Source organism: Clytia hemisphaerica, unplaced genomic scaffold, assembly GCF_902728285.1.
Source record: "Clytia hemisphaerica strain Z4C2 unplaced genomic scaffold, Clytia hemisphaerica genome assembly, whole genome shotgun sequence".
NCBI classification, from domain to species: Eukaryota; Metazoa; Cnidaria; class Hydrozoa; order Leptothecata; family Clytiidae; genus Clytia; species Clytia hemisphaerica.
The window spans coordinates 511,353-537,211 of record NW_027103907.1 but is presented as its reverse complement, the minus strand read 5'-3'; the positions used below and the strand labels follow the sequence as shown (position 1 = coordinate 537,211).

Below are 25,859 nucleotides of genomic sequence, written 5' to 3'. Positions count from 1 at the left end.
TAAAATGGATCGATCGTCCCTCCAACGCATCGAAGAACAAATAATAAAAAGTGAAAGAAACCCTCTGTAATGGTTTTACCGTAGATATTATTATATTTTAAAATTGGACCAATTATCCTTGCTTTTATTTCCATATAGAATCTTCTGCTAGTCCGTTCGTTCGTTCGTAGCCTGATTTTTAAAAAAAAATTTGTTCGGCCGAAAATGCCGGAAATATGCCGGAAAAACCTGTTTTTGACATTTTCTCGAATTTGCATTCTTTGTTTTTCCTGATTTTTTGCAGAAAGATGCGTATTCGCAATGCTTAAAACATGGCTGAGTTCGATTTTTGAGAAACAATTTTTTCCGGATTTTTATTGGATTTTTTCCTTACATTTCTATGTTTTTCACACAAAAAACATTATTGATAACAATGCTCACCATCAAGCATGATTCAAGTGTCAATAAAACTGATTTTTGCGACCAGAACTTTCTGTTTATTTTTTCTCTACAACCCTTCCCCCCCCCCCCATCAACAATCAATGATGAATTTATTGCGTTATGCATTTTCGCTAAACGTTTTATTTCTGACTAATTTTTTTCATTTTTCTCCTCGCATTGCTATCTAACTTTCATCATCATGTAGGTCCATTCAGCATCTAGCTTGTTTTTCACGGTTTGCTATTTCAGGTTTTCGAGATGTTATTGAAGGGGACAACTTTGATTCCAAAACTGGCTGAAAATACCGAATTGTTTCGAAATCGTATGACGCAAGCAGGATTTACAGTTTCGGTGAGAGTCTTAAATTTTCATTCAACTTGGACAAGGCTCTGCTGCTAATTTGTTCGTGACTTTCAAGGTTGTCCTTACAACGCTTTAAATATCTTTATTACACATCAGGTATCTATTCTTTATAATTATTACATTGGAACTTCAGAGGAAAATATATTTTTTCTTAAGTTGTATTTCAACTTTAAGTAGATAACTTTACTTTAACTTTTAAAGGAGAAGATTGAATTTTTATTTTAGGGAGATAATCATCCCATCTGTCCAGTCATGATGCCCGACGAACGAACAGCAATCGAGTTTGCTGATCAACTCCTTGGTACGTTTTATTGTACTTTGTCTTCGTAACGAGTTGACTGTCCACTCTTAGTAGAGACTGAAATTGTAGTTGAACCTTCATAATTTTTTTGACAACCCCTTGTAACTCAGACCTAACCAAATTATACCAACCGTGCGTTTTCGAGGTATGTAGCCTTCGATTTCTCTTGTATGTGTACTGTATATTCAGTCCTATCTTTTTTGTTATTTGTGTGTTGATCCTAAACCTGAGTGTTTTAATCTGTGTACATGCCTTTCCGTCTAGGACAGGGTAAAAAAGAGCTAATTCTTAACTCTAGTCTTTTATATGTCATACTGTAGTGCTATAGTGGCAATAAAAACAGCGCAAGGATCTTCATAAAATGTAGTGTGTTTGTGTATTACTCATTTCGTTTCGGCCAGTAGTCCGGCTGCAGAAAGGCCTTTTTTGTTTCAATCTTTACGAGTAGTATATCGGGGAAAACTTCGTCGGGGAAAATTTTCGTCAGGGAAAAATTCGTCACTTGCTGGTAGTTGGTAAACGCATTAAGGCCGGGGAAAATATTCATCACTTGTCCAAAATTTCGTCACTTTTCCCCGGCGAAGTTTTCCCCGATGAGGTATATCGGTTTATATTTTATTCTCAATATCCCTTTGGACTTTTTGCCAAGCCTTCTATTGAGTATTGGAGGGGTATGACCAACGAGTTGAAAGCCATGAATTCTCAGGGGGTATGACTACAGCCTCTATCAACAGACTGAGTAAAAATTCTGTTTTGTATATTTTTTAGCAAATGGTATCTATGTGATCGGTTTTACGTACCCTGTCGTCCCGAAAGGTAAGCTCACTTTTTGTCAAATAACTTTGTGTTCGGGTTGGTTGTATTTGAAGCGAAGTAAAGCGAATGCAGTTAGGACATTTGTATAAAAGCTGCTACTTGTCGATGGGTTGTCCGTGATTGTATTTTTATGCCGAACCTGAATCTCCTGGGATTAACCATTGAATTGTATTACGAGTGGCAAAAGGCTGTTGTTTTTCAGGTGTTACCGTAAAAGAATAGCGCTCCGCAACGCATACATCATAATTATTACTTTTCACTTTTTTTGACATTTGTACGAGTTGCAATCCCACAATTCAATGCGGCTCAATTGAAGATACGTGCAAGTTCTTCTAATAATATCTTTTGTCAAATGATACAATTAACGTGCAAAAGAGATTAACACAAAGATTGATGGGTTTGGAGCTCGTACAAACACATCAAGAGTAATGATTATTTTTAGATTCAGCGCGGTGCGCTATTATAATACGAATACCATGCTCAGTAGCAGTTTTACCTTGTCGTGTTCCTCGCCACGGAAAGTCATGTGTTGTGTCTTTAGACCAATGAGATTACTAAGGGGTGAAACTTACACTGGTTTAACTCGCTGGTCATACTCATTTAATTTCAAGTGAGTTAAACCATCGTTCTCTGATTTCGCCTATTTTTGACGTCATATTGTGGCAAAGGATTGGTCTGCTCATCTTCACTGTTATCTTCTCACAAACAGGTCGTGCAAGGATCCGCGTCCAACTTTCAGCCGTCCACTCAACGGAGGATATCAATATGTGCTGTGACGCTTTCACAAATGTGGGGGAAAAGCTCGGTGTTATCTCATAGAATGGGTAATTGAATTGAGTATAAGGGCTTCCACACCTGGTACTATTCAATATCCAAAGACTTTACTAATAAATGAAATGAAAAAAAAACGAAAAATTATTACACAGGTCATTAAAGCACAATAAGTGTACTTGCTTACTCTGAACTAACCTAACTCTTCGTGTATCTCGAGCAGACACTGGTCCAAATACACCGTTACAACATTTGTCAATCATAAGATTCTTTAAGTGAGTCTTGTGGTTATCTGGCACCCAGATGCAGAAATTTTAATCCGACACGCTAAAGCTCTGAAAGTCAGGAAAATTTTCAACATCTGAAAGGTTTAAATTATGGAATTTTGCAAGACCGCGTGAAGGATTTTGCATCGGGAGGCCTGGTAACCTAGCCCTCATTTTCGGGGATAGGAGGATCCAGCTGAAATATTTTCAGGTTTGCGCGCATTGGTACAGTTGAACCTGACTAGGATGTGGCACATCAAAGGCCGACTATTACTCCTCTCTGGTGGGAAATCGGCCTTTAGAGCTTTAGCGTGGACAGCCACCGATCCGCCATCAGAATATCAGATAAGTCCCGAGACTCCTTAAACCCTGCGAAATTACCAGTAGCTTATGTTTTGCAGATGCTCATCTTAATTTTGTTCGAGTACCAATCTTCGTGTGTGTGTTTCATGTTGTTTTTTTTCATTTGTATACCGAATTTCTTCTTATTTTATTTATCTTTTTTATTGCAGCAATTTATTTATTTGTCAAAAATAGAATTTCCCTTCATCATCTGTTAATGCTTTTTTTTCAAACTTTTTTTTCTAGATAGCGCTCGGCCCCATGCTACAACATTTTAAACAAATTGTACTTTAACCATTACTTATTTGCCTCAGGTGGTAGGTAGAATTCACCACGCTGCTGATCTTCTGTACTTATCGGAGAAAATATTATTAAATGATTTGAAACTTTCTAAAAAGCAAAATTAAGAGTATTTATGCAGTTTTTTTTAGTCATAAGCTGTCTAGACGAGGTTTTATGACTTTATCGTGAATTCAGGTGAAACATAACACAAACTAAGTTAAAATCGCTAAGAAATCACAATTCTAAAATGCTGATAACTTCTAAACTAATTATCCAATCATTCAAATCTTGCCTAAAAAAGTAAGCCATTTCATTTGAAAAATAAGACGTCCTCATTTTAGACTGGGAGGGAATCCAGTCGTTTATAACGTTTTTGTTGAAAGCGGGAAATTTTTATGTCGGGATATGGTTAAAATAAACAGACTATATTGATGCTCCTGACAAGTTTTCTACTTCCTATTTTTTACTGAGTTAAGTCGTCTAGCATGCTAGACTATCCTCATTTATGAATCCCATCATGGCGCGACAAAAATCGAAAAGGCTGAGGGTTATAAGGCCGGGGGGGGTGCTCCGCTGAGGTTCGAAAAATGGACCCTACGTGGGACTCGAAATTTGCGAAAAAAGTGACCCTGAATGGGACTGAAATTCCAAAATGATCTCAAGTTTTCTACTTTTTCCCCAAATTTTCCAAAAATAGGCACCCTACGAGGGACTGATTTTTCTTTTTGGTGTTTTTGCGACCCTACCTGGGACTCGTAGAGGTTAAAAAAGGTACCCTGACCAGCGGAGCATCCCTGTAACCCATCTTGCCCTAGTAACCCCCCCCCCCCCCGGGTTATAAGGGTTAAGTGATCCTATTGAAAATGAAAATCTCTAAAGACTGAAAAAGAAGCTTTTTCTTACATACAGTACCCATATACAGCAGACAGAATTCACAGAGCGTACACGCGCGGGCGATTAAACGCGATCGCACGAAATGCGGGTCAAAAAATTCCCGTGAGCAATCTCGTTATTTATCAAAAAGTTCTTTATTCCCGGTGGTGTTCTTATTTCTATAAAACCATAGAGATATCAATTACTAGCCGGTACCCGGCGTCGCACGCCGGTTATGCTATAGCTGAACGCACTAAAAGTCCTTTGGATGTTGAAACTGGCTTAAAAAAGCTATCAAATAAAAAAAAGAAATCTCTACAGTATAATTTCTTTTATAGGTCAAAAGTTATCAGAAAGAGCATCGTTTACTGTACCAGTGTCGTTTGAAACGACTCTGCAGGTAGTTATTTTTCTCGCTTCGCTCGCGTTAATATGCCGTCCAGTTTAAATGACAATTTTTCAGGAAAAAGTGGGAAGGTCAGAAAGAACAGTGCGACTCTTTGTTTTTATCAGATCGAAAAAAAAGACAATTCTAAGTTGCTTTTTTAAACCCTTGGCATAACTTTTCGAATTTAAACATAAACATAAACACACTTTTTAACATAACGACGACTTGAATATTTTTATAAGAAGAAAGAAGTGAAATATTTTTTTCTTATGCTTTATATCGCCCTTTGAGTTTGAATGCTGTTGGGATGCTGTTGTTGTCCACAAACTTTTTGATTTTTATGTTTTGATTTACTTTTGAAAAATATTCTTTTCTATGAAATGAAATTGTTTTGTTTTGAAAAGAATTCGAATGTCATTGATAAATACGATCGTTAAATACATTCGAAAACATTTAAAACAAAAGAAGAGAGAAAAAGGCAAGTCTGGGCACAAATTAAAATTACTAAATGTATATGGGCCTTAAATTTCAAAACAAAGGCTGAATAAATGTCTAAACCAAGCTCTATCCGATCTTTTGCAAATGGCGCGAATCCAATAGAACAAATTTGTGGAGCAAGGGACTAAAAGTCATAATTTTAAAACACAAACAAAGCGAAAACGAAAGTGGTGACACACAGACACACAAAGCACCGCTATTAATATATAGAATAGAGAGACATCTTTCCTAAGCTGTGTTGTCATCCATTCATTTTTCCTTTGTTAAAAGCAATTATTGGTCGTAAAAACAGTTTTTCAAAATCTGATGGGTGGAAAAAAATTTCATGAAAAGGGTACGTTTACACTCAAGTTTTTATCCAAATCAACAGATTGATATTTTTGAAAACCATTGATATTTTTCGATGTGTGTACTTTACCTTTTGTTTTGAGATTTTGGGAACTAAAAAAATCTTGTAGTTTTATTTTTCTTCATCTCAAAATTTGAAGCGTGAGTAGAAATCTAATCAGAAGGAATAACTAATTTCGTTGAGATCTCTATGAATAATAATTTCTAATTAAAAGTGCGTTTTCAAATAGTTTTTAGAATAGGTAAATATATAAATGGTGCTGAATTCAAAAATATATTTTTTATTTCGATTAAATGGACCAAAGTGCCCTAAATTTCCGCTCAAAAATCTTCTAATTATGTGAATAATTTTCTAGAATTGAAAAAAATTCAATCAGTCGTGAGAAAATATGCAATTAAAATACGATCAAAACAAAAGAATGCAATTACTACTTCACACGTTCAAAAGAAATCCCATTGGCACTAAGGGACCCCTCACAGACGCGCTTCATTTTGAGGAAAAACGGCTTGATAACTCTCTATTAAAGTCTGTCCAGATATAATTGGCAGTGGAAACAAGAATGCCTGTAACTTTTGATAGTCAAATATAATTATGAAAATTTTTTTTGCTTGTTTTAGAGAATCAAAAGCACTATATTTAAATGTATTTTTGTTTGAAAAATTCGCGATTTTTAGCGGTTTAATTTGCGATTGTAAAAATTGAGCTTTTTTTCTACTTATGCTATAACGTTCATTTTTACACCAGTGGTAGTTCAACCTTAGGTTAAGAAGTTTGTTAAATTTCAAGGCAAACAAAAGAGTCCTCCGGAAGATATGGGACCCGAAATACCCCTTGGTAGCACTTTTCTGTGAAATATCAAATCTCCAACTTATTACTAAAAACGGGGGTAGTGATATGATTGATGAAACAGTTTTTCGATCATAACACATTTAACAATCTCTTTAATGACCTCATAGCCAAACTGTGTTTAGTGTTTTGGGAATTAGCAAAGTTCTTTAATGACTTAAAAATAACAAAGGCAATATAAGTTCATGCTTATCCTTTCAATAAAAACAATTATATTGCATATGATTTCACTTCGTTTCGAAATAACCAATGATACCAATAATACCAATGCACCAACACTTAACATTTTCCAACTTTTAATTGCACTGTTCAAAAAAGAAAACATAACCCCCGTTTTTAGTAATAAGTTGGAGATTTGATATTTCACAGAAAAGTGCTACCAAGGGGTATTTCGGGTCCCATATCTTCCGGAGGACTCTTTTGTTTGCCTTGAAATTTAACAAACTTCTTAACCTAAGGTTGAACTACCACTGGTGTAAAAATGAACGTTATAGCATAAGTAGAAAAAAAGCTCAATTTTTACAATCGCAAATTAAACCGCTAAAAATCGCGAATTTTTCAAACAAAAATACATTTAAATATAGTGCTTTTGATTCTCTAAAACAAGCAAAAAAAATTTTCATAATTATATTTCACTATCAAAAGTTACAGGCATTCTTGTTTCCACTGCCAATTATATCTGGACAGACTTTAATTCATATCTCTATGATAACACGCTAAAAATTGTAACTCGAATTGTTATTTTTTCCAGCGTGACACGTTTTTAGTGATAAATTACTTAAAAAAACAACCGTCATGTTATTTCTTATAAAACAGCATTGCATCATTCAGACAATTCAGCCAAGAGGATTTGAAATGGACGTGAAAAATGTTTCAAGTGGCCCCATACCTTTATCTTGACATCAAAATGTCAAAATTATCGAGAACTGGACGGCATATTTAACGTGAGCGAAACATGAAGAAAATCTACTTGCAGGGTCGTTTTGGACGACACTGGTAGGGTATAAACCTAAACAGAAGCTGAATTTGTCGGTAATTGATTGTTAAAACCTTTTGATTCCGTTTATAAAATGTATCAAAAGAAATTCTAAGGCTCGCCCGATGAAATAAGACTTTTTAGTAGAACTCGAGTTTGCTCTGAAAATTCTAACTATCAGTATTAAGGCTTCTGGCCTTCCAACACAAGAAGAAAAGTGTGTCCCATGGCTTGTTTTTTTGTTTCATGAGACAAAAAGTGAGGGAAATACCCGCGGAAATACCCAAAAGACACGTTCATTGTGTTACTTGGACAATGGAGCAAAATTGATTCGAATCAATTTTGCTCCATTGTCAGGGACAAAAGTGAGATCTCACTTTTATTGCTGATAGGAAGAAAAATGGGGTGGAGACACGGGAAATCGTTTCAGGTTGGTGGGATGGAGCATTTTGCATTGCCCCAACGTGAAAAAAACTTCTCGTGTCCCCAAGCCTTAAGCAAACGATATCATTTTTATTTAAAATCAAAACCTTAAGAGTTATTGATTTGATTCTTATAAAGTATATGCTTATAATAAAAATGAATGTGTTCATATTGTGCACCGTACCTTGTTCACTTTGTCAGAACTATTTACCGAAGGGTGTATCCCCATCTATCAAGAGTATAATTGATTTGATTCTTATGAAGTACCTTCTTATTAGGGGATGGGCTGGAGTTTTTTTGCAAGAGACTTCACTAATTGGTTATTTGAAGTAATAGAGAATCTTTAGAAAAAGTAACAAAATTGTTTTATTACAGGTTAACGACAAACCAAATCAAACGAGATCTTGTAAAAAGTCCAGCTTGTCCCCTTATTAGAGATGTAACTCTTCCTCGCATTTTATGCCATGCTTTGTTTACTCTGTAGGAAGTAATAAACGTAAGGTATATTATCCATATTATGTCTATGCAAATCGAATTAATAGCACAAACTCAGTCTATTTTGAACTCGTAATAACCACTCTCTGTTTTCAATTTTTCATTGGCGCATGTCAAACAGACCATTCATAAAAAGAAATTTACACTACAATGAAGATGAGCAAATAAAAAAAAAAGATAATTAAATTGTTTTAAAATTGTAAGATTTATATTTGTAATTTTTAATATTTCCCGCTTTATGGGGGAAATGTTTTTAAAATCGGCTTTTTAGGGAGGTTCGATGTAAACTTTTGAAAGCGGTCGCGCGATCTGAAAGCGTGTGATAATAGAATGAATAAGTGTCAGTAGCTAGTCTTTCCAAAGCTTTGGCGTATGCTATTTTATTACTATTGAGATAAAAACAATATTAAGGATATGGAAAACTGTGGAAGTTTATCTCCCTAGTATTCTTGAAGTGAGAGACACATTGTCAAACTAATTACCCAGTAAGCTTTGCGTTCACGCTTGGTTTTTATGCTCGGATTCCTTTATGCTCTGTGTTGCTCTAGATTGAAAGAGTTGGTTGAAAGTGTCGTCCAGAGTCCAGTTTCCCGACAAATACCTTCAGTGAGCTTGTGTGTCTATCGCCATCGAAAAAACGTGCATTTGAGGAAGCTGCAGAAGAAAAAACCCCTCTTCAATTAGATAATGTTTATCTAAGCCCAAGTAACAGAAGCAGCCACCGACCTAAAATTTGCAAATATCTGTTCTGATTTGCCAGCTGGAAGGATTTCCACGAAATTAAGAACAGTTCCTCGTTTTCCAGGCGAGAAATTTTTACTTCAGAACAGTTATATTTTTCCAGCTAGGAGGTAAAAAAACTTTCAGAACAGATACGAAATTACCAGGCGATTGATTTTACGCGAGTTAACTGTTCTTATCTACCAGGGCTGACAAAATCTTATAAGAACAGATCGCTAAATTCCAGCTTGACATTGAAGGACTTTTAAGAACAGAAACTTAATTTCCAGCTAACAGTTCGAACAGATCCACAATTTCCAGATGTTTTGTAGAACAGATGGAGAATTTTCAGCTGCCACTCCAGGCAACCACATTCAGGACTTTTTTTAAATTCCCTCAGAACAGATAGGAAATTCTTAGACACGTTATTTATAAATATAAGATATCAGACTATTTTTTCATAAGAACAGATCATATTTTTCCAGCTGGTCCCAATCTTCAGTAGAACAGATCATATTTTTCCAGCTGGTCCCAATCTTCAGTAGAACAGACCATATTTTTCCAGCTGGTCCCAATCTTCAGTAGAACAGACCTCTTTTTTCCAGCAGACTTTTTTCTTTAGTTCGGTAAGAACAGACCGCCATATCCAGCTGGAACGTGCCTTCAGAACAGATATTTTGAAGTCCTCCTTCGGTGGATGCTTTCGAAGTAAGTTGAAGAAATACAATGATGTCATCAAATTTGGAAGCCCTTCAAAAGAAACAAAGACGGCTGTAGAATTTCCGTATCTGCCAGTTCCTGAACCAAAAGGTCAGCCAGATGCACCCATAATCAATATTAGCGACATCACCCTTATCTGTGACATTGTATCAATTGAGGCATTCATTAATATTGATAACCGTCCAGTTGTAAGTGTGCAGCTTCCTTACAAGAGTGAGCCTGTCAACAAAAAAGATTGTTGGGCTAATGACTTAACTGGTTCAATGCCATTGGCTCTTTGGGGTGATTTAGTAAATCAAGTGGAGAGTAGTGGAACCTATCGTGTTATCAACGCTAAAGTGAAGTCTGGGTATGGCAAGTTGTCTCTAACCACTAATTCTTCAACCAAAATTTACAATGATGACACTGCGCTGTAGCCCCATCCCCATTACCAACTAATCAGAAAACATCAGCTGTCAAGTTTCCACCCATCAGAGTGATCAATTTGCAACGCAGGTATTACTGTACTTCATGTAATAAATTCAAAGATTCTACATCACCAAATCCAAACTTATTTTCTTGCTCATCATGTAAACTAATCTCTCAACCGTACGCATGAAAAAGAGAATTAGTACTCTATTAGAATACACGTATTTCCTATTAGCGGATTCATGTAAAAAAGTCACGAAAAACGTCGAGAAAGTCTCTGATTGGCTGAAATATTGCATATACAAGCATATTTTTCAAAATGTCCAGAGTATGAGGTAATCTTTGCATGCCTCCGCCAATCAAAAGTTTGTTTACTCGACGTTTTTTCGTGACTTTTGCATGAATCTGCTAATAGGAAATAGGTGTATTTGAGGATGATCACAAATCGGTCAAAGTTAGGTTTGGAGGAAGCCAGGTGGAGGAATATACTTTAAGGTGGTAGTCACAAAAATCACATTTTTTGCAATCACTCAAGAACTTCTTTACATTTCGTAATGAAATTTTCAGGAAATGTATATCAACTATTAACATTTCTAAAAATAAAAAAAAAATCTAAAAATAACCAAAGACTGGGGTAAAATCAGCCAGGGGGTAAAATACTTTATTTTGCTTGTGTCAGGTTTTCTGAATAGTCGGCTTGACCTATGAAGTTAGTTTTTTTTTTAAATGACTAATATTTAGAAAAGGTCTGGAATGAGTGAAAAAAATAATTAAAATTTTTTTCCAGGGGGTAAGAAACTGAAAAAAACGCTTTTTTGAGATTAAAAATCAGGAAACCAATTTTAAAACTTTTTAATCCATTCATTCAATGCACAATCATTTAAGGAAACTTCCCTGAAAATTTCAAGTCTGTAGCTACTCTCAATCCTAAGATATTTCTGACAAGGTGTTTGCGAACCCCCGGAAACGCGTTTTTGAGAAAATCAAAGAAAAAGACAAAAATGGCTATAATTTTAAGCTGGAAAGCTCTTTTCAAAAAATTTCTTCACTGGATACTCATCAAACCAGTCAGGTTTCATAAGTTAAAGTAAAACATTTCACAAAAATTGATAAATTATCCAAAAATCAACAAAAACATGTTGCGCTAAAGTTACGTAAATATAGCAAACTTTGCGGTAATCTTGCGATAACATCAAATTTGGTGTGAAAACAGCCACATAAGTGTGACAAAATGTTCATTGAAATTCCAGCATGACTCTCTATAGACATGGAAACTTTTCTAGTGCATATTTTTATTCACATAGACTTGAATTGACAATGAGCTGGCTTGATCGAAGACGGCGCCTTCGCTTCGGTTACCGCCTAGGCGGTTATGAATGGCTGGTGTCAGATGAGAATGTGTGTCTCCAGAAGTTAGGTCCAGTTCATTATAATGCACATTTCTATCTCTGTTACATCATGTTGTGCTTGGAAATATCTCAGTTACATTTAAATCCACTACAAAACAATATGTGAGCCACCAAAAGCACACTGTCTATGCTCAAAACAAAATGCCGACAACTTAAATGTTTTTCGCAGAAATCCAGCAACACAACCAATGTAGAGCAACTTTATAGATTCTGTAGAGTCCATTCTTCATTTAAATAAATCATTTCAATCAAAGAGATTAAGTTTTGATCTAAAACTTGCCAAGAAATCTGCAGAATCATGCTTACAGCTTGCTTTTCAGCTGGTTTTGATGTGTTACACTACTGCAGCTACCATCTTTAATTTTAAGGATTACGTAATGCCACGGAAAATAATATTTTGACGCTCGAAAAGGGCGTAAAAAGAGCTTTCTTTTGGCGTATCACATTGCTATGTTTCGGCCGAGATTGAAGAAATAAGTCCTTAGCAACGGGATTTTTTCTGTTGCTAGGGCGATTTTTCAAGCACCCAACAGGATAAAAATGCTCACTGCGGCCTGAATGATAAAGATATAGCTCTGAAATTTTCAGGAGATGTTCAGAAAGACCTAAGGATCTCAAAACACCCAAAAACCAGAATTCGACAATTTTTTCGATGATTTTTTATTTTTGGGTAGACTACCACCTTAAAAGATTTGGCTCTGCCGTGCCCCGTGATGTTGATGACATCAGTATTGCCCTACTGCAGGACTGTAACTCTATCATGCTTTATGATGCACAAAATTATTGTATTGGGTTTAAGTAAACTTACTCCCTTGCTGTGAGACGTATAAATTTATAGAACTGTCATTGATGACTTTTATTATAGTAAAAGAAAATTTATTTTGATATTTGTTTTCATTTACAGTAGCTGTCTTTTGAATTTTGCTGGAAAAAAGAATTGAATTTTAATCTTGATCTTTTTATGACTTGGAGGTAAATTAAATACCATTCCATTCTACTGTTACATTGTTATTTTTTGTTCTCTTTTGATGTTTGAAGGTGTGGTTATTAAGTTTTATCTTCACTCAGTCTTCTGAACTTTGAAAATAATCAATTTATAATTATTATTCTTATAAGAGTATGGGCTATGATGAGAATGTTTGTCCATATGTTAATATTTTTATATTTTGCCGCTAAAAACTGTAATTATTTCAATGCTGTTTTGCAGATGGACACAAATACCTTCAGTGAGCTTGTGTGTCTCTCATCATTGAAAAACGTGCATTTGAGAAAGCTGCAGAAAAAAAACATTGTTGTTTTTTGTTCTCTTTTGATATTTGAAGGTTTCATCTTCATTCCATCTTCTAAACTTTGAAATCAAATTATAATTGTTCTCATAAAAGTATGGGCTATGAACGGAATGTGAATGTGTGTCAATTTGTTGTTTTTTCTATTTTGTTCTGTCCTATATTTCAGCTATCCTGTGGCACTGTTTTGGCCAATCTAACTTGCCAGCTTTGAGAATAGACCAGTATTTAGCTTCCTTGACTTGCCTTTCTCAATCATATACTTTGCTTCTGCTGTTCTTAATTTGTATTTTCATATTCTAAGCGTATATAGATTTTAATATATTTTCATGGATACTACTTCATATTTTAAACTGTATAATAACTTAAAAAAGAAACTCTTCAGTTTTTCCTGCTCTTTTGTATTTGATTTTCTATGAATTTATGTGGATTTAAATATATTTTCATAGTACTTTATATTTTATACTGTAAATAGCTCAAAGAAACTCTTCATTGCAAACATTATGTAGGCTTGTCTTAAAAAAAAAGCCGAGGTAAGTTATGGCATGTCTCAAAAACATGAAAATTTTGACACATGCCATAAGTCACCTGGGACACCAATATACAATACAATACCTTAGGGAACTAAATTCCCCCTTTTTATAATTTTGTTTTACTAATATTTTTATTTCGACCGCAAAAATTAGATGCAAAAAGCACTAAAAGATTTCAACGTTACTTCTCAAACACAGCTTGATTTAGGCCAATTCTCTACTTCCTAAGTACCAACTCCTACTAAAACTCAGCAATTTACTTATGTAGTATAATTAAGCTCTGAATGTCGATTTAGACTGGAATGGCTTTTAGAATAAAAGTCAATTTAAATATCTGCAGGCTATGGCACTATCTTCCCCCAGTAATGAAAATAGAGGGTCCCTGCGACGAACGAAATACACTTGTGAAAATACGCAACATGATTTGTCAAAACTGAGGTTCGGAATTCTCGAGTTATGACGTCATCACTAGCATTTTCCATCCGTCGTGGCGATTTTCATCAAAATATTTAACCTCGCTATTCATGATATTCATGACGTAATCTTTTCCACGGAAGCACCCGAGATAACCCAGAACTAGTGGCAAAATAACAAAAGACTTTTGCCACTAGTCCGTATTATTTCGTGTGCTTCCGTGTAAAAGATTACATCATGAATTGAGAAGAATTAACGGAAATCTCCATTCCAGTCTTTATGAACGGACGATGGATTTCAAAGTTCAAAATCAAGTGTGAAAATATTACAATTTCATTGGGGCATAAATTTTTTTAAAAGGCATCAAAAATATATTTGCCAAGACAGTTAACTGGCTATCGAAGAAAAAATAGTTACTTTGATATCATTTTTCTTTCTTTTGATATTAATACTCAATGTTTATAATCCGTATTTACATCCAAATTTATTAACCCTTCTCTGTGCTGCTTCCTTTTTCATTTATTATTTAGACAAAAAAGAAATTTTTATATGAAAACTGAATTGAACTTTTAATATCGCGCCGCACCTAAAGTAAATTCACAAAAATTTAATAAAGCGCCAATTGAGAAAATTTGAGTTAAATCATTAAAATAAATACCATATTATTAAAGTTAAAATAGATGCTGAAAAATGTATCCAATCCAAAAGTTAATTTGTGCTTAAAGAATTTGGGCTACTGTTGGGTATCTAGGGGGTATGCCCCACGTGGCAAGATTTCAATACGATAACATGCTATAGTAGTATACAGGGTGTCCCTAATAAAAGTATCGAGTTTGAACATGCGATTGAGTAAAAAGGTTTGTGTGTGTTATCGCTAAAATATAAGAACGTTCTCCATCACATAGGCTCATTACAAAAGGTAGTTACAACGTATAAATTAATCAATAGCCCTTTTACTATTCCCCTGTTGCATAAATGTACGTCTTTAAAAATCAAGATTAATAAAAATTCAAATTCCCTCGTTTTACTTTTTTATTGTTCCATACATTCCATTTTTATTATTTTCATAGTTTTACATACGATTCTAATCGAAGTAACGAAAGTGCCAAATGAATTTCAAATTTTGAAATTTGAAAAGAAGTAAAAATTTTCAAATTTCAAAATTTGAAAAATGAAAAATACAAAAAAATTTTGATTTTCAAATTTTGAAATTAAAAAAATTGTTTATACCCCAATCGACGTAATAAAAGTGCCAAAAGAGGTTTTTAAATTTTAAGTATGAATAAATTGGGCTATTCCATTTTTAAACTGTACAGGGGTATTGACGAAATTTTCAAGGGGGGCCTAAGCCTTGATTTTCCAAGGGGTTTTTGTTCCTTTTTCAGCTTTTCCAAGGGGGTTATTCAAGGTTTATAGGGGGTTCTCCCCTCATAAACTGACATCAGTTGTTTTCCAGCCCTTTTTCACAAAATTTAGTTTTCCAGAGGGTTTGTATCCCAATTTCCAGGGGATAATTTGCTATTCAATATTTCCAGGGGGGCTAGTGAAAAAAGTTCGTCAATACCCCTGTATAATTTTTTTTAGAATAGCCCATTAGAAGGTTAGCAATCTGTGTTGACGTCAACAGGAGGTACACTAAAAGTGCAATAATCACCTAAAGCCCTGCAATTCGAGTGATTCTATCTTTGAGAGAATTGATTGGTTGATTAACGTCACGTGACCCGTCAATAGACTTTTTGTTCCTAGTATACAGAAGTGTGATTTGCACACACTGTAACATCATAATTTGACCTTACGAACGTTTAGGTAATCAACTTTACCATATAAGGCAAAGAAACCACGTTATGGGGGTTTAGAACGATGTTTACTTTCGACTAATATAGCCTAATATCTGAGACAATAGGCAAAAAACAGGTGGATATTTTGTCCCTTCAATTTCACGAATATTTTTTTTCAAAGATAATTCTATTAGATTGCTTCTTAAATTGAAGATAAATGAAAAAAGTGTGACAAATATAATTTTCAAAATTTAAACCTTTAATTGACACTTTTATTACAACGAGCTTTGTCCAATTTTAAGCAATACTAAAAATTTTCCATTTTTCATTTTTCAAATTTTGAAATTTGAAAATTTTTACTTCATTTTAAATTTCAAAATTTGAAAATCATTTGGCACTTTCGTTACTTCGATTGATTCTTTACAAACATGTTTTAATTGTTGCGTTTTTCTCATGATCGTAATTTCGTTGCATTTGTAAACAGGCAGAGTATGTTTTTATTGTTACGTAATGACAAAGAAAAAAGAGGGAGAGCTCAAAATACAATTTTGTGAATACACACTTAAAACTTTCTACTCAATCGCATGTTCAAACTCGATACTTTTATTAGGGACACCCTGTATATGAATGATGTAGATAAAATGATCTCCAGTACACCTTGGGGCCACTGCAACCAAAAAAGCGCTGCGAATTCTTCAATCTTGAATTAATTGCAGATATTTGATATGGAGAGGTGGTCTAAAAGATAAACGAAGCAAAATTTTCACATTCATTAATTTAAGATATTTTACCTACGACCCGGTCGATGGGAAGTAAAATTTCTTAGAACTTCTCTAAAAAACTGGCAGAGAGACCAGCTAGTATCATGATACACAATATTTATAAAGGCAAGAAACATGGATGATAGCCAAAAGTCCGTCATCCGGATATAAGTCCGTGAACATGTCTAGATCATCTATCGCGGACGGTTCCGTGTATGTTACCACAAGGAAACTAATTTAACAAAGTATCGCTCGAGAAATTTGATGTAAACAACCTCTATACGTGCAACGCTCGCGCCTATCACCGCGTGCGTGTGCGAAGAAAACAAATTCTTATCAGGGTGTATTTGTAAAATACTCTCTTTTCTATAGTATATTTATTTGATAACTTTATTTACAGTGATTGAAAGAGTTAAGGAATAAGAAGAAGTAAGGACAAGAATTTTTGTTTCATCGTTAGAAAATAATTTCAATTACAATTTTAAAAGCTGTTGTTGGGAAATATTTTGTCGCATATTTGCGAATCTTGTTCTTTTTGAAAAAAACCGGCGAAATTAATAAAGAGTAGCCGTCAGAAGGTCATAAGAATAAAACATTAAACTATTAAATTCTCGAGAACTTTGTGTGAGCCGTTTGACAGTCAGCCTTAAGGTAGAAATTCTTGAGAAGTTTGTGTGAGCCGTTTAACAGTTCCAGTTGTTGAGGTTGTTTGGGGGGCGTCACTCTCATTGTGAGAGTCTTTGCCCATTGGGGATTTAGATGAAGTTTTGAGTATAGTTCAGTTCTGTATCCAGCTTACTGAACAGAAAAGAGAGCTGATTGCTTATTAAAGACGAAGATGGGAAGAGGTTACATAATTTATTTATTTATTTAGAAGAACAAGGTATAACACTAGAACGTGTAGAAGAGAGAGGTGTCAGTCATTTAACCTGGATTTATAAAGGTTATAAAAAAGATGATTATTTATTATAAGAAAGAAAATTATAGGTTAAAATAAAGAGAATCAGTTTTATTAAAAAGGACAAACTTAATATAAGTCAATAAAATATGATGATATGAGCTATTTCTTAATTATATATGACTTAATGTAAGTCTATTTCGAATTAGGAAAGAACATAATTATTAAAAAGGTCAATTTTTTAATTAGATAAAGACTTAATATAAGTCATTATGTACTAAGTGTCTATGGTGACAAAGAAAAGAAAGTCAATTTTATTTAAAAGACAGTTTTTTATTTAGATAAAAACTTAATGTAAGTCAGTATCGACTAAGTTTAATGTAAGGACAAAATAAATAACTATTTATGTGTTCAATTATGACTTTAAAAGGAAAGTCAGTTTTATTAAAAAATTGCAATTATTTATTTAGATAGAAACTTATTGTAAGTCAATATGGACTAAGTAGATAACTATTCTATGTTAAAGGGAGAAAGATAAAAGAGAAGATAAAAGAAGATAAAAGAAGATAAAAAAAGAGAATAAAAAAGAAGATTTGTGTTTCAGAAGGTTAGCAGAAGTTCATATAAAGTAGGTTTGTCAGGATTATTTCTATTTATGTATTGAGTATGGTTTATAGGATGGTGAGGAGTAGCTAAAGCTTTAGTAAACCAACTCTTTGAGAGATTTCTCAGTCTATCTGTTATGGAACAAATTTTTGCTTCTGCATACATGTCAGTTATTCTAGTCCATCTTGGTTTATTCAGGATGATTCTTAAAGCATGGTTTTGAATTACCTCTAGTCTGTTTAGTTGAAAGTTTGAAATGGAAAGAAGACATATGTGAGAGTATTCGAGTCGTGATCTTAAGAGACTTTTGTAAAACATAAGAAGTTTTTTCTTATCCATAGAATATTGATTTTTAAGAGTAGATAGAAAGTTAAGGATATGGTAGGATTTATTGCTTTTATCTGTGATATGAGGAATAAGATTTAACTTTTTGTCAATGGAAAGACCTAGAAATTTTATTTCATTTGCCTTTTTTAGTCTGGTGTTCCTAACCCAGATGGAGATCTTGCTTTGACCAAAATTAATGTGTTTTGTTTTATCAAAATTCTCTACCAGACCCCATTTTTCGAACCATTCAAACAGTATTTCCACATATTCATCAAGGTGTGAATCATAAACTCTTTTGTATCTTTCCCATGACCCTAGATCGTCAGCAAACTGAGATACTTTAATTTTACTATTAGGAGGTTTTGGTACATCAGACACAAAGATGGAAAAAAGAATAGGAGAGAGACAGGAGCCTTGGGGGACTCCTGCTTTCAAAACAAAGGTGGAAGATTTGAAGTCATGATGTTGAATAAAAGCTTTTCGTTCAGTGTGAGCCGTTTAACAGTCGACCTTAGGGTAGAAAGGGAAAATCCCCTATGAAACCACAAGGAAAATTTCAGTGTGTAAATATATACAAAATTCTACCAAGGCTCGCCGTTAGTGCTCGCCGTTATTGATTAGAGTGACTTTGACTTTGACTGGGACTTGACTTATCTAAAAAAGGATACTAGCCGATTTCATCGAGAGTCATTATTTATTCAATTCATAGGAAAAGGTGCATGAGGTTTTGTAAAGCTGAGTGTTGCTTTTGTAAAAGCAAATGAATCTATCCAACGCGTCCCCGGGTGGGCTTGAACCACCAACCTTTCGGTTAACAGCCGAACGCGCTAACCAATTGCGCCACGGAGACATGCATTAGAGACCACTGCTTTGAAAGGCCACTAACTGTGAAGTTACATACGTCAACTCTACTGTCAAAGAGGAGCTATCCGTCCCCCATTGCCACGTGTCCCCGGGTGGGCTTGAACCACCAACCTTTCGGTTAACAGCCGAACGCGCTAACCAATTGCGCCACGGAGACATGCATTAGAGACCACTGCTTTGAAAGGCCACTAACTGTGAAGTTACATACGTCAACTCTACCGTCAAAGAGGAGCTATCCGTCCCCCATTGCCACGCGTCCCCGGGTGGGCTTGAACCACCAACCTTTCGGTTAACAGCCGAACGCGCTAACCAATTGCGCCACGGAGACATGCATTAGAGACCACTGCTTTGAAAGGCCACTAACTGTGAAGTTACATACGTCAACTCTACCGTCAAAGAGGAGCTATCCGTCCCCCATTGCCACGCGTCCCCGGGTGGGCTTGAACCACCAACCTTTCGGTTAACAGCCGAACGCGCTAACCAATTGCGCCACGGAGACATGCATTAGAGACCACTGCTTTGAAAGGCCACTAACTGTGAAGTTACATACGTCAACTCTACCGTCAAAGAGGAGCTATCCGTCCCCCATTGCCACGCGTCCCCGGGTGGGCTTGAACCACCAACCTTTCGGTTAACAGCCGAACGCGCTAACCAATTGCGCCACGGAGACATGCATTAGAGACCACTGCTTTGAAAGGCCACTAACTGTGAAGTTACATACGTCAACTCTACCGTCAAAGAGGAGCTATCCGTCCCCCATTGCCACGCGTCCCCGGGTGGGCTTGAACCACCAACCTTTCGGTTAACAGCCGAACGCGCTAACCAATTGCGCCACGGAGACATGCATTAGAGACCACTGCTTTGAAAGGCCACTAACTGTGAAGTTACATACGTCAACTCTACCGTCAAAGAGGAGCTATCCGTCCCCCATTGCCACGCGTCCCCGGGTGGGCTTGAACCACCAACCTTTCGGTTAACAGCCGAACGCGCTAACCAATTGCGCCACGGAGACATGCATTAGAGACCACTGCTTTGAAAGGCCACTAACTGTGAAGTTACATACGTCAACTCTACCGTCAAAGAGGAGCTATCCGTCCCCCATTGCCACGCGTCCCCGGGTGGGCTTGAACCACCAACCTTTCGGTTAACAGCCGAACGCGCTAACCAATTGCGCCACGGAGACATGCATTAGAGACCACTGCTTTGAAAGGCCACTAACTGTGAAGTTACATACGTCAACTCTACCGTCAAAGAGGAGCTATCCGTCCCCCATTGCCACGCGTCCCCGGGTGGGCTTGAACCACCAACCTTTCGGTTAACAGCCGAACGCGCTAACCAATTGCGCCACGGAGACATGCATTAGAGACCACTGCTTTGAAAGGCCACTAACTGTGAAGTTACATACGTCAACTCTACCGTCAAAGAGGAGCTATCCGTCCCCCATTGCCACGCGTCCCCGGGTGGGCTTGAACCACCAACCTTTCGGTTAACAGCCGAACGCGCTAACCAATTGCGCCACGGAGACATGCATTAGAGACCACTGCTTTGAAAGGCCACTAACTGTGAAGTTACATACGTCAACTCTACCGTCAAAGAGGAGCTATCCGTCCCCCATTGCAACGCGTCCCCGGGTGGGCTTGAACCACCAACCTTTCGGTTAACAGCCGAACGCGCTAACCAATTGCGCCACGGAGACATGCATTAGAGACCACTGCTTTGAAAGGCCACTAACTGTGAAGTTACATACGTCAACTCTACCGTCAAAGAGGAGCTATCCGTCCCCCATTGCCACGCGTCCCCGGGTGGGCTTGAACCACCAACCTTTCGGTTAACAGCCGAACGCGCTAACCAATTGCGCCACGGAGACATGCATTAGAGACCACTGCTTTGAAAGGCCACTAACTGTGAAGTTACATACGTCAACTCTACCGTCAAAGAGGAGCTATCCGTCCCCCATTGCCACGCGTCCCCGGGTGGGCTTGAACCACCAACCTTTCGGTTAACAGCCGAACGCGCTAACCAATTGCGCCACGGAGACATGCATTAGAGACCACTGCTTTGAAAGGCCACTAACTGTGAAGTTACATACGTCAACTCTACCGTCAAAGAGGAGCTATCCGTCCCCCATTGCCACGCGTCCCCGGGTGGGCTTGAACCACCAACCTTTCGGTTAACAGCCGAACGCGCTAACCAATTGCGCCACGGAGACATGCATTAGAGACCACTGCTTTGAAAGGCCACTAACTGTGAAGTTACATACGTCAACTCTACCGTCAAAGAGGAGCTATCCGTCCCCCATTGCCACGCGTCCCCGGGTGGGCTTGAACCACCAACCTTTCGGTTAACAGCCGAACGCGCTAACCAATTGCGCCACGGAGACATGCATTAGAGACCACTGCTTTGAAAGGCCACTAACTGTGAAGTTACATACGTCAACTCTACCGTCAAAGAGGAGCTATCCGTCCCCCATTGCCACGCGTCCCCGGGTGGGCTTGAACCACCAACCTTTCGGTTAACAGCCGAACGCGCTAACCAATTGCGCCACGGAGACATGCATTAGAGACCACTGCTTTGAAAGGCCACTAACTGTGAAGTTACATACGTCAACTCTACCGTCAAAGAGGAGCTATCCGTCCCCCATTGCCACGCGTCCCCGGGTGGGCTTGAACCACCAACCTTTCGGTTAACAGCCGAACGCGCTAACCAATTGCGCCACGGAGACATGCATTAGAGACCACTGCTTTGAAAGGCCACTAACTGTGAAGTTACATACGTCAACTCTACCGTCAAAGAGGAGCTATCCGTCCCCCATTGCCACGCGTCCCCGGGTGGGCTTGAACCACCAACCTTTCGGTTAACAGCCGAACGCGCTAACCAATTGCGCCACGGAGACATGCATTAGAGACCACTGCTTTGAAAGGCCACTAACTGTGAAGTTACATACGTCAACTCTACCGTCAAAGAGGAGCTATCCGTCCCCCATTGCCACGCGTCCCCGGGTGGGCTTGAACCACCAACCTTTCGGTTAACAGCCGAACGCGCTAACCAATTGCGCCACGGAGACATGCATTAGAGACCACTGCTTTGAAAGGCCACTAACTGTGAAGTTACATACGTCAACTCTACCGTCAAAGAGGAGCTATCCGTCCCCCATTGCCACGCGTCCCCGGGTGGGCTTGAACCACCAACCTTTCGGTTAACAGCCGAACGCGCTAACCAATTGCGCCACGGAGACATGCATTAGAGACCACTGCTTTGAAAGGCCACTAACTGTGAAGTTACATACGTCAACTCTACCGTCAAAGAGGAGCTATCCGTCCCCCATTGCCACGCGTCCCCGGGTGGGCTTGAACCACCAACCTTTCGGTTAACAGCCGAACGCGCTAACCAATTGCGCCACGGAGACATGCATTAGAGACCACTGCTTTGAAAGGCCACTAACTGTGAAGTTACATACGTCAACTCTACCGTCAAAGAGGAGCTATCCGTCCCCCATTGCCACGCGTCCCCGGGTGGGCTTGAACCACCAACCTTTCGGTTAACAGCCGAACGCGCTAACCAATTGCGCCACGGAGACATGCATTAGAGACCACTGCTTTGAAAGGCCACTAACTGTGAAGTTACATACGTCAACTCTACCGTCAAAGAGGAGCTATCCGTCCCCCATTGCCACGCGTCCCCGGGTGGGCTTGAACCACCAACCTTTCGGTTAACAGCCGAACGCGCTAACCAATTGCGCCACGGAGACATGCATTAGAGACCACTGCTTTGAAAGGCCACTAACTGTGAAGTTACATACGTCAACTCTACCGTCAAAGAGGAGCTATCCGTCCCCCATTGCCACGCGTCCCCGGGTGGGCTTGAACCACCAACCTTTCGGTTAACAGCCGAACGCGCTAACCAATTGCGCCACGGAGACATGCATTAGAGACCACTGCTTTGAAAGGCCACTAACTGTGAAGTTACATACGTCAACTCTACCGTCAAAGAGGAGCTATCCGTCCCCCATTGCCACGCGTCCCCGGGTGGGCTTGAACCACCAACCTTTCGGTTAACAGCCGAACGCGCTAACCAATTGCGCCACGGAGACATGCATTAGAGACCACTGCTTTGAAAGGCCACTAACTGTGAAGTTACATACGTCAACTCTACCGTCAAAGAGGAGCTATCCGTCCCCCATTGCAACGCGTCCCCGGGTGGGCTTGAACCACCAACCTTTCGGTTAACAGCCGAACGCGCTAACCAATTGCGCCACGGAGACATGCATTAGAGACCACTGCTTTGAAAGGCCACTAACTGTGAAGTTACATACGTCAACTCTACCGTCAAAGAGGAGCTATCCGTCCCCCATTGCCACGCGTCCCCGGGTGGGCTTGAACCACCAACCTTTCGGTTAACAGCCGAACGCGCTAACCAATTGCGCCACGGAGACATGCATTAGAGACCACTGCTTTGAAAGGCCACTAACTGTGAAGTTACATACGTCAACTCTACCGTCAAAGAGGAGCTATCCGTCCCCCATTGCAACGCGTCCCCGGGTGGGCTTGAACCACCAACCTTTCGGTTAACAGCCGAACGCGCTAACCAATTGCGCCACGGAGACATGCATTAGAGACCACTGCTTTGAAAGGCCACTAACTGTGAAGTTACATACGTCAACTCTACCGTCAAAGAGGAGCTATCCGTCCCCCATTGCAACGCGTCCCCGGGTGGGCTTGAACCACCAACCTTTCGGTTAACAGCCGAACGCGCTAACCAATTGCGCCACGGAGACATGCATTAGAGACCACTGCTTTGAAAGGCCACTAACTGTGAAGTTACATACGTCAACTCTACCGTCAAAGAGGAGCTATCCGTCCCCCATTGCAACGCGTCCCCGGGTGGGCTTGAACCACCAACCTTTCGGTTAACAGCCGAACGCGCTAACCAATTGCGCCACGGAGACATGCATTAGAGACCACTGCTTTGAAAGGCCATTAACTGTGAAGTTACATACGTCAACTCTACCGTCAAAGAGGAGCTATCCGTCCCCCATTGCAACGCGTCCCCGGGTGGGCTTGAACCACCAACCTTTCGGTTAACAGCCGAACGCGCTAACCAATTGCGCCACGGAGACATGCATTAGAGACCACTGCTTTGAAAGGCCATTAACTGTGAAGTTACATACGTCAACTCTACCGTCAAAGAGGAGCTATCCGTCCCCCATTGCAACGCGTCCCCGGGTGGGCTTGAACCACCAACCTTTCGGTTAACAGCCGAACGCGCTAACCAATTGCGCCACGGAGACATGCATTAGAGACCACTGCTTTGAAAGGCCATTAACTGTGAAGTTACATACGTCAACTCTACCGTCAAAGAGGAGCCATCCGTCCCCCATTGCAACGCGTCCCCGGGTGGGCTTGAACCACCAACCTTTCGGTTAACAGCCGAACGCGCTAACCAATTGCGCCACGGAGACATGCATTAGAGACCACTGCTTTGAAAGGCCATTAACTGTGAAGTTACATACGTCAACTCTACCGTCAAAGAGGAGCTATCCGTCCCCCATTGCAACGCGTCCCCGGGTGGGCTTGAACCACCAACCTTTCGGTTAACAGCCGAACGCGCTAACCAATTGCGCCACGGAGACATGCATTAGAGACCACTGCTTTGAAAGGCCATTAACTGTGAAGTTACATACGTCAACTCTACCGTCAAAGAGGAGCTATCCGTCCCCCATTGCAACGCGTCCCCGGGTGGGCTTGAACCACCAACCTTTCGGTTAACAGCCGAACGCGCTAACCAATTGCGCCACGGAGACATGCATTAGAGACCACTGCTTTGAAAGGCCATTAACTGTGAAGTTACATACGTCAACTCTACCGTCAAAGAGGAGCCATCCGTCCCCCATTGCAACGCGTCCCCGGGTGGGCTTGAACCACCAACCTTTCGGTTAACAGCCGAACGCGCTAACCAATTGCGCCACGGAGACATGCATTAGAGACCACTGCTTTGAAAGGCCATTAACTGTGAAGTTACATACGTCAACTCTACCGTCAAAGAGGAGCTATCCGTCCCCCATTGCAACGCGTCCCCGGGTGGGCTTGAACCACCAACCTTTCGGTTAACAGCCGAACGCGCTAACCAATTGCGCCACGGAGACATGCATTAGAGACCACTGCTTTGAAAGGCCATTAACTGTGAAGTTACATACGTCAACTCTACCGTCAAAGAGGAGCTATCCGTCCCCCATTGCAACGCGTCCCCGGGTGGGCTTGAACCACCAACCTTTCGGTTAACAGCCGAACGCGCTAACCAATTGCGCCACGGAGACATGCATTAGAGACCACTGCTTTGAAAGGCCATTAACTGTGAAGTTACATACGTCAACTCTACCGTCAAAGAGGAGCCATCCGTCCCCCATTGCAACGCGTCCCCGGGTGGGCTTGAACCACCAACCTTTCGGTTAACAGCCGAACGCGCTAACCAATTGCGCCACGGAGACATGCATTAGAGACCACTGCTTTGAAAGGCCATTAACTGTGAAGTTACATACGTCAACTCTACCGTCAAAGAGGAGCCATCCGTCCCCCATTGCAACGCGTCCCCGGGTGGGCTTGAACCACCAACCTTTCGGTTAACAGCCGAACGCGCTAACCAATTGCGCCACGGAGACATGCATTAGAGACCACTGCTTTGAAAGGCCATTAACTGTGAAGTTACATACGTCAACTCTACCGTCAAAGA

General features: G+C 39.3%; 1 protein-coding gene and 40 non-coding genes across 41 annotated transcripts in view; 1 reads left to right on the top strand and 40 right to left on the bottom strand.

The window, feature by feature from the left end:
• The window catches only part of LOC136809045 (2-amino-3-ketobutyrate coenzyme A ligase, mitochondrial-like), a 32,084-nt gene extending 28,587 nt beyond the window's left edge, over nucleotides 1-3,497 (top strand). Inside the window, exons 9-12 of the mRNA XM_067065619.1 lie at nucleotides 670-771; nucleotides 1,009-1,084; nucleotides 1,853-1,900; nucleotides 2,610-3,497. Coding sequence (XP_066921720.1) covers nucleotides 670-771; nucleotides 1,009-1,084; nucleotides 1,853-1,900; nucleotides 2,610-2,719 — 336 coding nt within the window. The 3' untranslated portion in view covers nucleotides 2,720-3,497. The remainder of the gene's footprint in view (nucleotides 1-669; nucleotides 772-1,008; nucleotides 1,085-1,852; nucleotides 1,901-2,609) is intronic.
• A 15,548-nt stretch (nucleotides 3,498-19,045) lies between these two features.
• Nucleotides 19,046-19,119, bottom strand: Trnan-guu (transfer RNA asparagine (anticodon GUU)). The gene has a single exon. It is a non-coding gene; the product is annotated as a tRNA-Asn (tRNA).
• Nucleotides 19,120-19,216: 97 nt separating this feature from the next.
• On the bottom strand, nucleotides 19,217-19,290 carry Trnan-guu (transfer RNA asparagine (anticodon GUU)). Its single transcript has one exon. It is a non-coding gene; the product is annotated as a tRNA-Asn (tRNA).
• Nucleotides 19,291-19,387: 97 nt separating this feature from the next.
• On the bottom strand, nucleotides 19,388-19,461 carry Trnan-guu (transfer RNA asparagine (anticodon GUU)). The gene has a single exon. It is a non-coding gene; the product is annotated as a tRNA-Asn (tRNA).
• Nucleotides 19,462-19,558: 97 nt separating this feature from the next.
• Trnan-guu (transfer RNA asparagine (anticodon GUU)) lies at nucleotides 19,559-19,632 on the bottom strand. The gene has a single exon. It is a non-coding gene; the product is annotated as a tRNA-Asn (tRNA).
• A 97-nt stretch (nucleotides 19,633-19,729) lies between these two features.
• Nucleotides 19,730-19,803, bottom strand: Trnan-guu (transfer RNA asparagine (anticodon GUU)). Its single transcript has one exon. It is a non-coding gene; the product is annotated as a tRNA-Asn (tRNA).
• A 97-nt stretch (nucleotides 19,804-19,900) lies between these two features.
• Trnan-guu (transfer RNA asparagine (anticodon GUU)) lies at nucleotides 19,901-19,974 on the bottom strand. Its single transcript has one exon. It is a non-coding gene; the product is annotated as a tRNA-Asn (tRNA).
• A 97-nt stretch (nucleotides 19,975-20,071) lies between these two features.
• Trnan-guu (transfer RNA asparagine (anticodon GUU)) lies at nucleotides 20,072-20,145 on the bottom strand. The gene has a single exon. It is a non-coding gene; the product is annotated as a tRNA-Asn (tRNA).
• Nucleotides 20,146-20,242: 97 nt separating this feature from the next.
• Nucleotides 20,243-20,316, bottom strand: Trnan-guu (transfer RNA asparagine (anticodon GUU)). Its single transcript has one exon. It is a non-coding gene; the product is annotated as a tRNA-Asn (tRNA).
• Nucleotides 20,317-20,413: 97 nt separating this feature from the next.
• Nucleotides 20,414-20,487, bottom strand: Trnan-guu (transfer RNA asparagine (anticodon GUU)). The gene has a single exon. It is a non-coding gene; the product is annotated as a tRNA-Asn (tRNA).
• Nucleotides 20,488-20,584: 97 nt separating this feature from the next.
• Trnan-guu (transfer RNA asparagine (anticodon GUU)) lies at nucleotides 20,585-20,658 on the bottom strand. The gene has a single exon. It is a non-coding gene; the product is annotated as a tRNA-Asn (tRNA).
• Nucleotides 20,659-20,755: 97 nt separating this feature from the next.
• Nucleotides 20,756-20,829, bottom strand: Trnan-guu (transfer RNA asparagine (anticodon GUU)). Its single transcript has one exon. It is a non-coding gene; the product is annotated as a tRNA-Asn (tRNA).
• Nucleotides 20,830-20,926: 97 nt separating this feature from the next.
• Nucleotides 20,927-21,000, bottom strand: Trnan-guu (transfer RNA asparagine (anticodon GUU)). Its single transcript has one exon. It is a non-coding gene; the product is annotated as a tRNA-Asn (tRNA).
• A 97-nt stretch (nucleotides 21,001-21,097) lies between these two features.
• On the bottom strand, nucleotides 21,098-21,171 carry Trnan-guu (transfer RNA asparagine (anticodon GUU)). The gene has a single exon. It is a non-coding gene; the product is annotated as a tRNA-Asn (tRNA).
• A 97-nt stretch (nucleotides 21,172-21,268) lies between these two features.
• On the bottom strand, nucleotides 21,269-21,342 carry Trnan-guu (transfer RNA asparagine (anticodon GUU)). Its single transcript has one exon. It is a non-coding gene; the product is annotated as a tRNA-Asn (tRNA).
• Nucleotides 21,343-21,439: 97 nt separating this feature from the next.
• Nucleotides 21,440-21,513, bottom strand: Trnan-guu (transfer RNA asparagine (anticodon GUU)). The gene has a single exon. It is a non-coding gene; the product is annotated as a tRNA-Asn (tRNA).
• A 97-nt stretch (nucleotides 21,514-21,610) lies between these two features.
• Nucleotides 21,611-21,684, bottom strand: Trnan-guu (transfer RNA asparagine (anticodon GUU)). Its single transcript has one exon. It is a non-coding gene; the product is annotated as a tRNA-Asn (tRNA).
• Nucleotides 21,685-21,781: 97 nt separating this feature from the next.
• Trnan-guu (transfer RNA asparagine (anticodon GUU)) lies at nucleotides 21,782-21,855 on the bottom strand. Its single transcript has one exon. It is a non-coding gene; the product is annotated as a tRNA-Asn (tRNA).
• A 97-nt stretch (nucleotides 21,856-21,952) lies between these two features.
• On the bottom strand, nucleotides 21,953-22,026 carry Trnan-guu (transfer RNA asparagine (anticodon GUU)). Its single transcript has one exon. It is a non-coding gene; the product is annotated as a tRNA-Asn (tRNA).
• Nucleotides 22,027-22,123: 97 nt separating this feature from the next.
• On the bottom strand, nucleotides 22,124-22,197 carry Trnan-guu (transfer RNA asparagine (anticodon GUU)). The gene has a single exon. It is a non-coding gene; the product is annotated as a tRNA-Asn (tRNA).
• A 97-nt stretch (nucleotides 22,198-22,294) lies between these two features.
• Trnan-guu (transfer RNA asparagine (anticodon GUU)) lies at nucleotides 22,295-22,368 on the bottom strand. Its single transcript has one exon. It is a non-coding gene; the product is annotated as a tRNA-Asn (tRNA).
• Nucleotides 22,369-22,465: 97 nt separating this feature from the next.
• Trnan-guu (transfer RNA asparagine (anticodon GUU)) lies at nucleotides 22,466-22,539 on the bottom strand. Its single transcript has one exon. It is a non-coding gene; the product is annotated as a tRNA-Asn (tRNA).
• A 97-nt stretch (nucleotides 22,540-22,636) lies between these two features.
• Nucleotides 22,637-22,710, bottom strand: Trnan-guu (transfer RNA asparagine (anticodon GUU)). Its single transcript has one exon. It is a non-coding gene; the product is annotated as a tRNA-Asn (tRNA).
• A 97-nt stretch (nucleotides 22,711-22,807) lies between these two features.
• Nucleotides 22,808-22,881, bottom strand: Trnan-guu (transfer RNA asparagine (anticodon GUU)). Its single transcript has one exon. It is a non-coding gene; the product is annotated as a tRNA-Asn (tRNA).
• Nucleotides 22,882-22,978: 97 nt separating this feature from the next.
• On the bottom strand, nucleotides 22,979-23,052 carry Trnan-guu (transfer RNA asparagine (anticodon GUU)). The gene has a single exon. It is a non-coding gene; the product is annotated as a tRNA-Asn (tRNA).
• A 97-nt stretch (nucleotides 23,053-23,149) lies between these two features.
• Trnan-guu (transfer RNA asparagine (anticodon GUU)) lies at nucleotides 23,150-23,223 on the bottom strand. Its single transcript has one exon. It is a non-coding gene; the product is annotated as a tRNA-Asn (tRNA).
• Nucleotides 23,224-23,320: 97 nt separating this feature from the next.
• Trnan-guu (transfer RNA asparagine (anticodon GUU)) lies at nucleotides 23,321-23,394 on the bottom strand. The gene has a single exon. It is a non-coding gene; the product is annotated as a tRNA-Asn (tRNA).
• A 97-nt stretch (nucleotides 23,395-23,491) lies between these two features.
• Trnan-guu (transfer RNA asparagine (anticodon GUU)) lies at nucleotides 23,492-23,565 on the bottom strand. Its single transcript has one exon. It is a non-coding gene; the product is annotated as a tRNA-Asn (tRNA).
• Nucleotides 23,566-23,662: 97 nt separating this feature from the next.
• Nucleotides 23,663-23,736, bottom strand: Trnan-guu (transfer RNA asparagine (anticodon GUU)). The gene has a single exon. It is a non-coding gene; the product is annotated as a tRNA-Asn (tRNA).
• Nucleotides 23,737-23,833: 97 nt separating this feature from the next.
• Nucleotides 23,834-23,907, bottom strand: Trnan-guu (transfer RNA asparagine (anticodon GUU)). The gene has a single exon. It is a non-coding gene; the product is annotated as a tRNA-Asn (tRNA).
• A 97-nt stretch (nucleotides 23,908-24,004) lies between these two features.
• Nucleotides 24,005-24,078, bottom strand: Trnan-guu (transfer RNA asparagine (anticodon GUU)). Its single transcript has one exon. It is a non-coding gene; the product is annotated as a tRNA-Asn (tRNA).
• A 97-nt stretch (nucleotides 24,079-24,175) lies between these two features.
• On the bottom strand, nucleotides 24,176-24,249 carry Trnan-guu (transfer RNA asparagine (anticodon GUU)). The gene has a single exon. It is a non-coding gene; the product is annotated as a tRNA-Asn (tRNA).
• Nucleotides 24,250-24,346: 97 nt separating this feature from the next.
• Trnan-guu (transfer RNA asparagine (anticodon GUU)) lies at nucleotides 24,347-24,420 on the bottom strand. The gene has a single exon. It is a non-coding gene; the product is annotated as a tRNA-Asn (tRNA).
• A 97-nt stretch (nucleotides 24,421-24,517) lies between these two features.
• On the bottom strand, nucleotides 24,518-24,591 carry Trnan-guu (transfer RNA asparagine (anticodon GUU)). Its single transcript has one exon. It is a non-coding gene; the product is annotated as a tRNA-Asn (tRNA).
• Nucleotides 24,592-24,688: 97 nt separating this feature from the next.
• Nucleotides 24,689-24,762, bottom strand: Trnan-guu (transfer RNA asparagine (anticodon GUU)). Its single transcript has one exon. It is a non-coding gene; the product is annotated as a tRNA-Asn (tRNA).
• Nucleotides 24,763-24,859: 97 nt separating this feature from the next.
• Nucleotides 24,860-24,933, bottom strand: Trnan-guu (transfer RNA asparagine (anticodon GUU)). The gene has a single exon. It is a non-coding gene; the product is annotated as a tRNA-Asn (tRNA).
• Nucleotides 24,934-25,030: 97 nt separating this feature from the next.
• Trnan-guu (transfer RNA asparagine (anticodon GUU)) lies at nucleotides 25,031-25,104 on the bottom strand. The gene has a single exon. It is a non-coding gene; the product is annotated as a tRNA-Asn (tRNA).
• Nucleotides 25,105-25,201: 97 nt separating this feature from the next.
• On the bottom strand, nucleotides 25,202-25,275 carry Trnan-guu (transfer RNA asparagine (anticodon GUU)). The gene has a single exon. It is a non-coding gene; the product is annotated as a tRNA-Asn (tRNA).
• Nucleotides 25,276-25,372: 97 nt separating this feature from the next.
• On the bottom strand, nucleotides 25,373-25,446 carry Trnan-guu (transfer RNA asparagine (anticodon GUU)). The gene has a single exon. It is a non-coding gene; the product is annotated as a tRNA-Asn (tRNA).
• Nucleotides 25,447-25,543: 97 nt separating this feature from the next.
• On the bottom strand, nucleotides 25,544-25,617 carry Trnan-guu (transfer RNA asparagine (anticodon GUU)). The gene has a single exon. It is a non-coding gene; the product is annotated as a tRNA-Asn (tRNA).
• Nucleotides 25,618-25,714: 97 nt separating this feature from the next.
• Trnan-guu (transfer RNA asparagine (anticodon GUU)) lies at nucleotides 25,715-25,788 on the bottom strand. Its single transcript has one exon. It is a non-coding gene; the product is annotated as a tRNA-Asn (tRNA).
• Nucleotides 25,789-25,859: the final 71 nt, after the last annotated feature.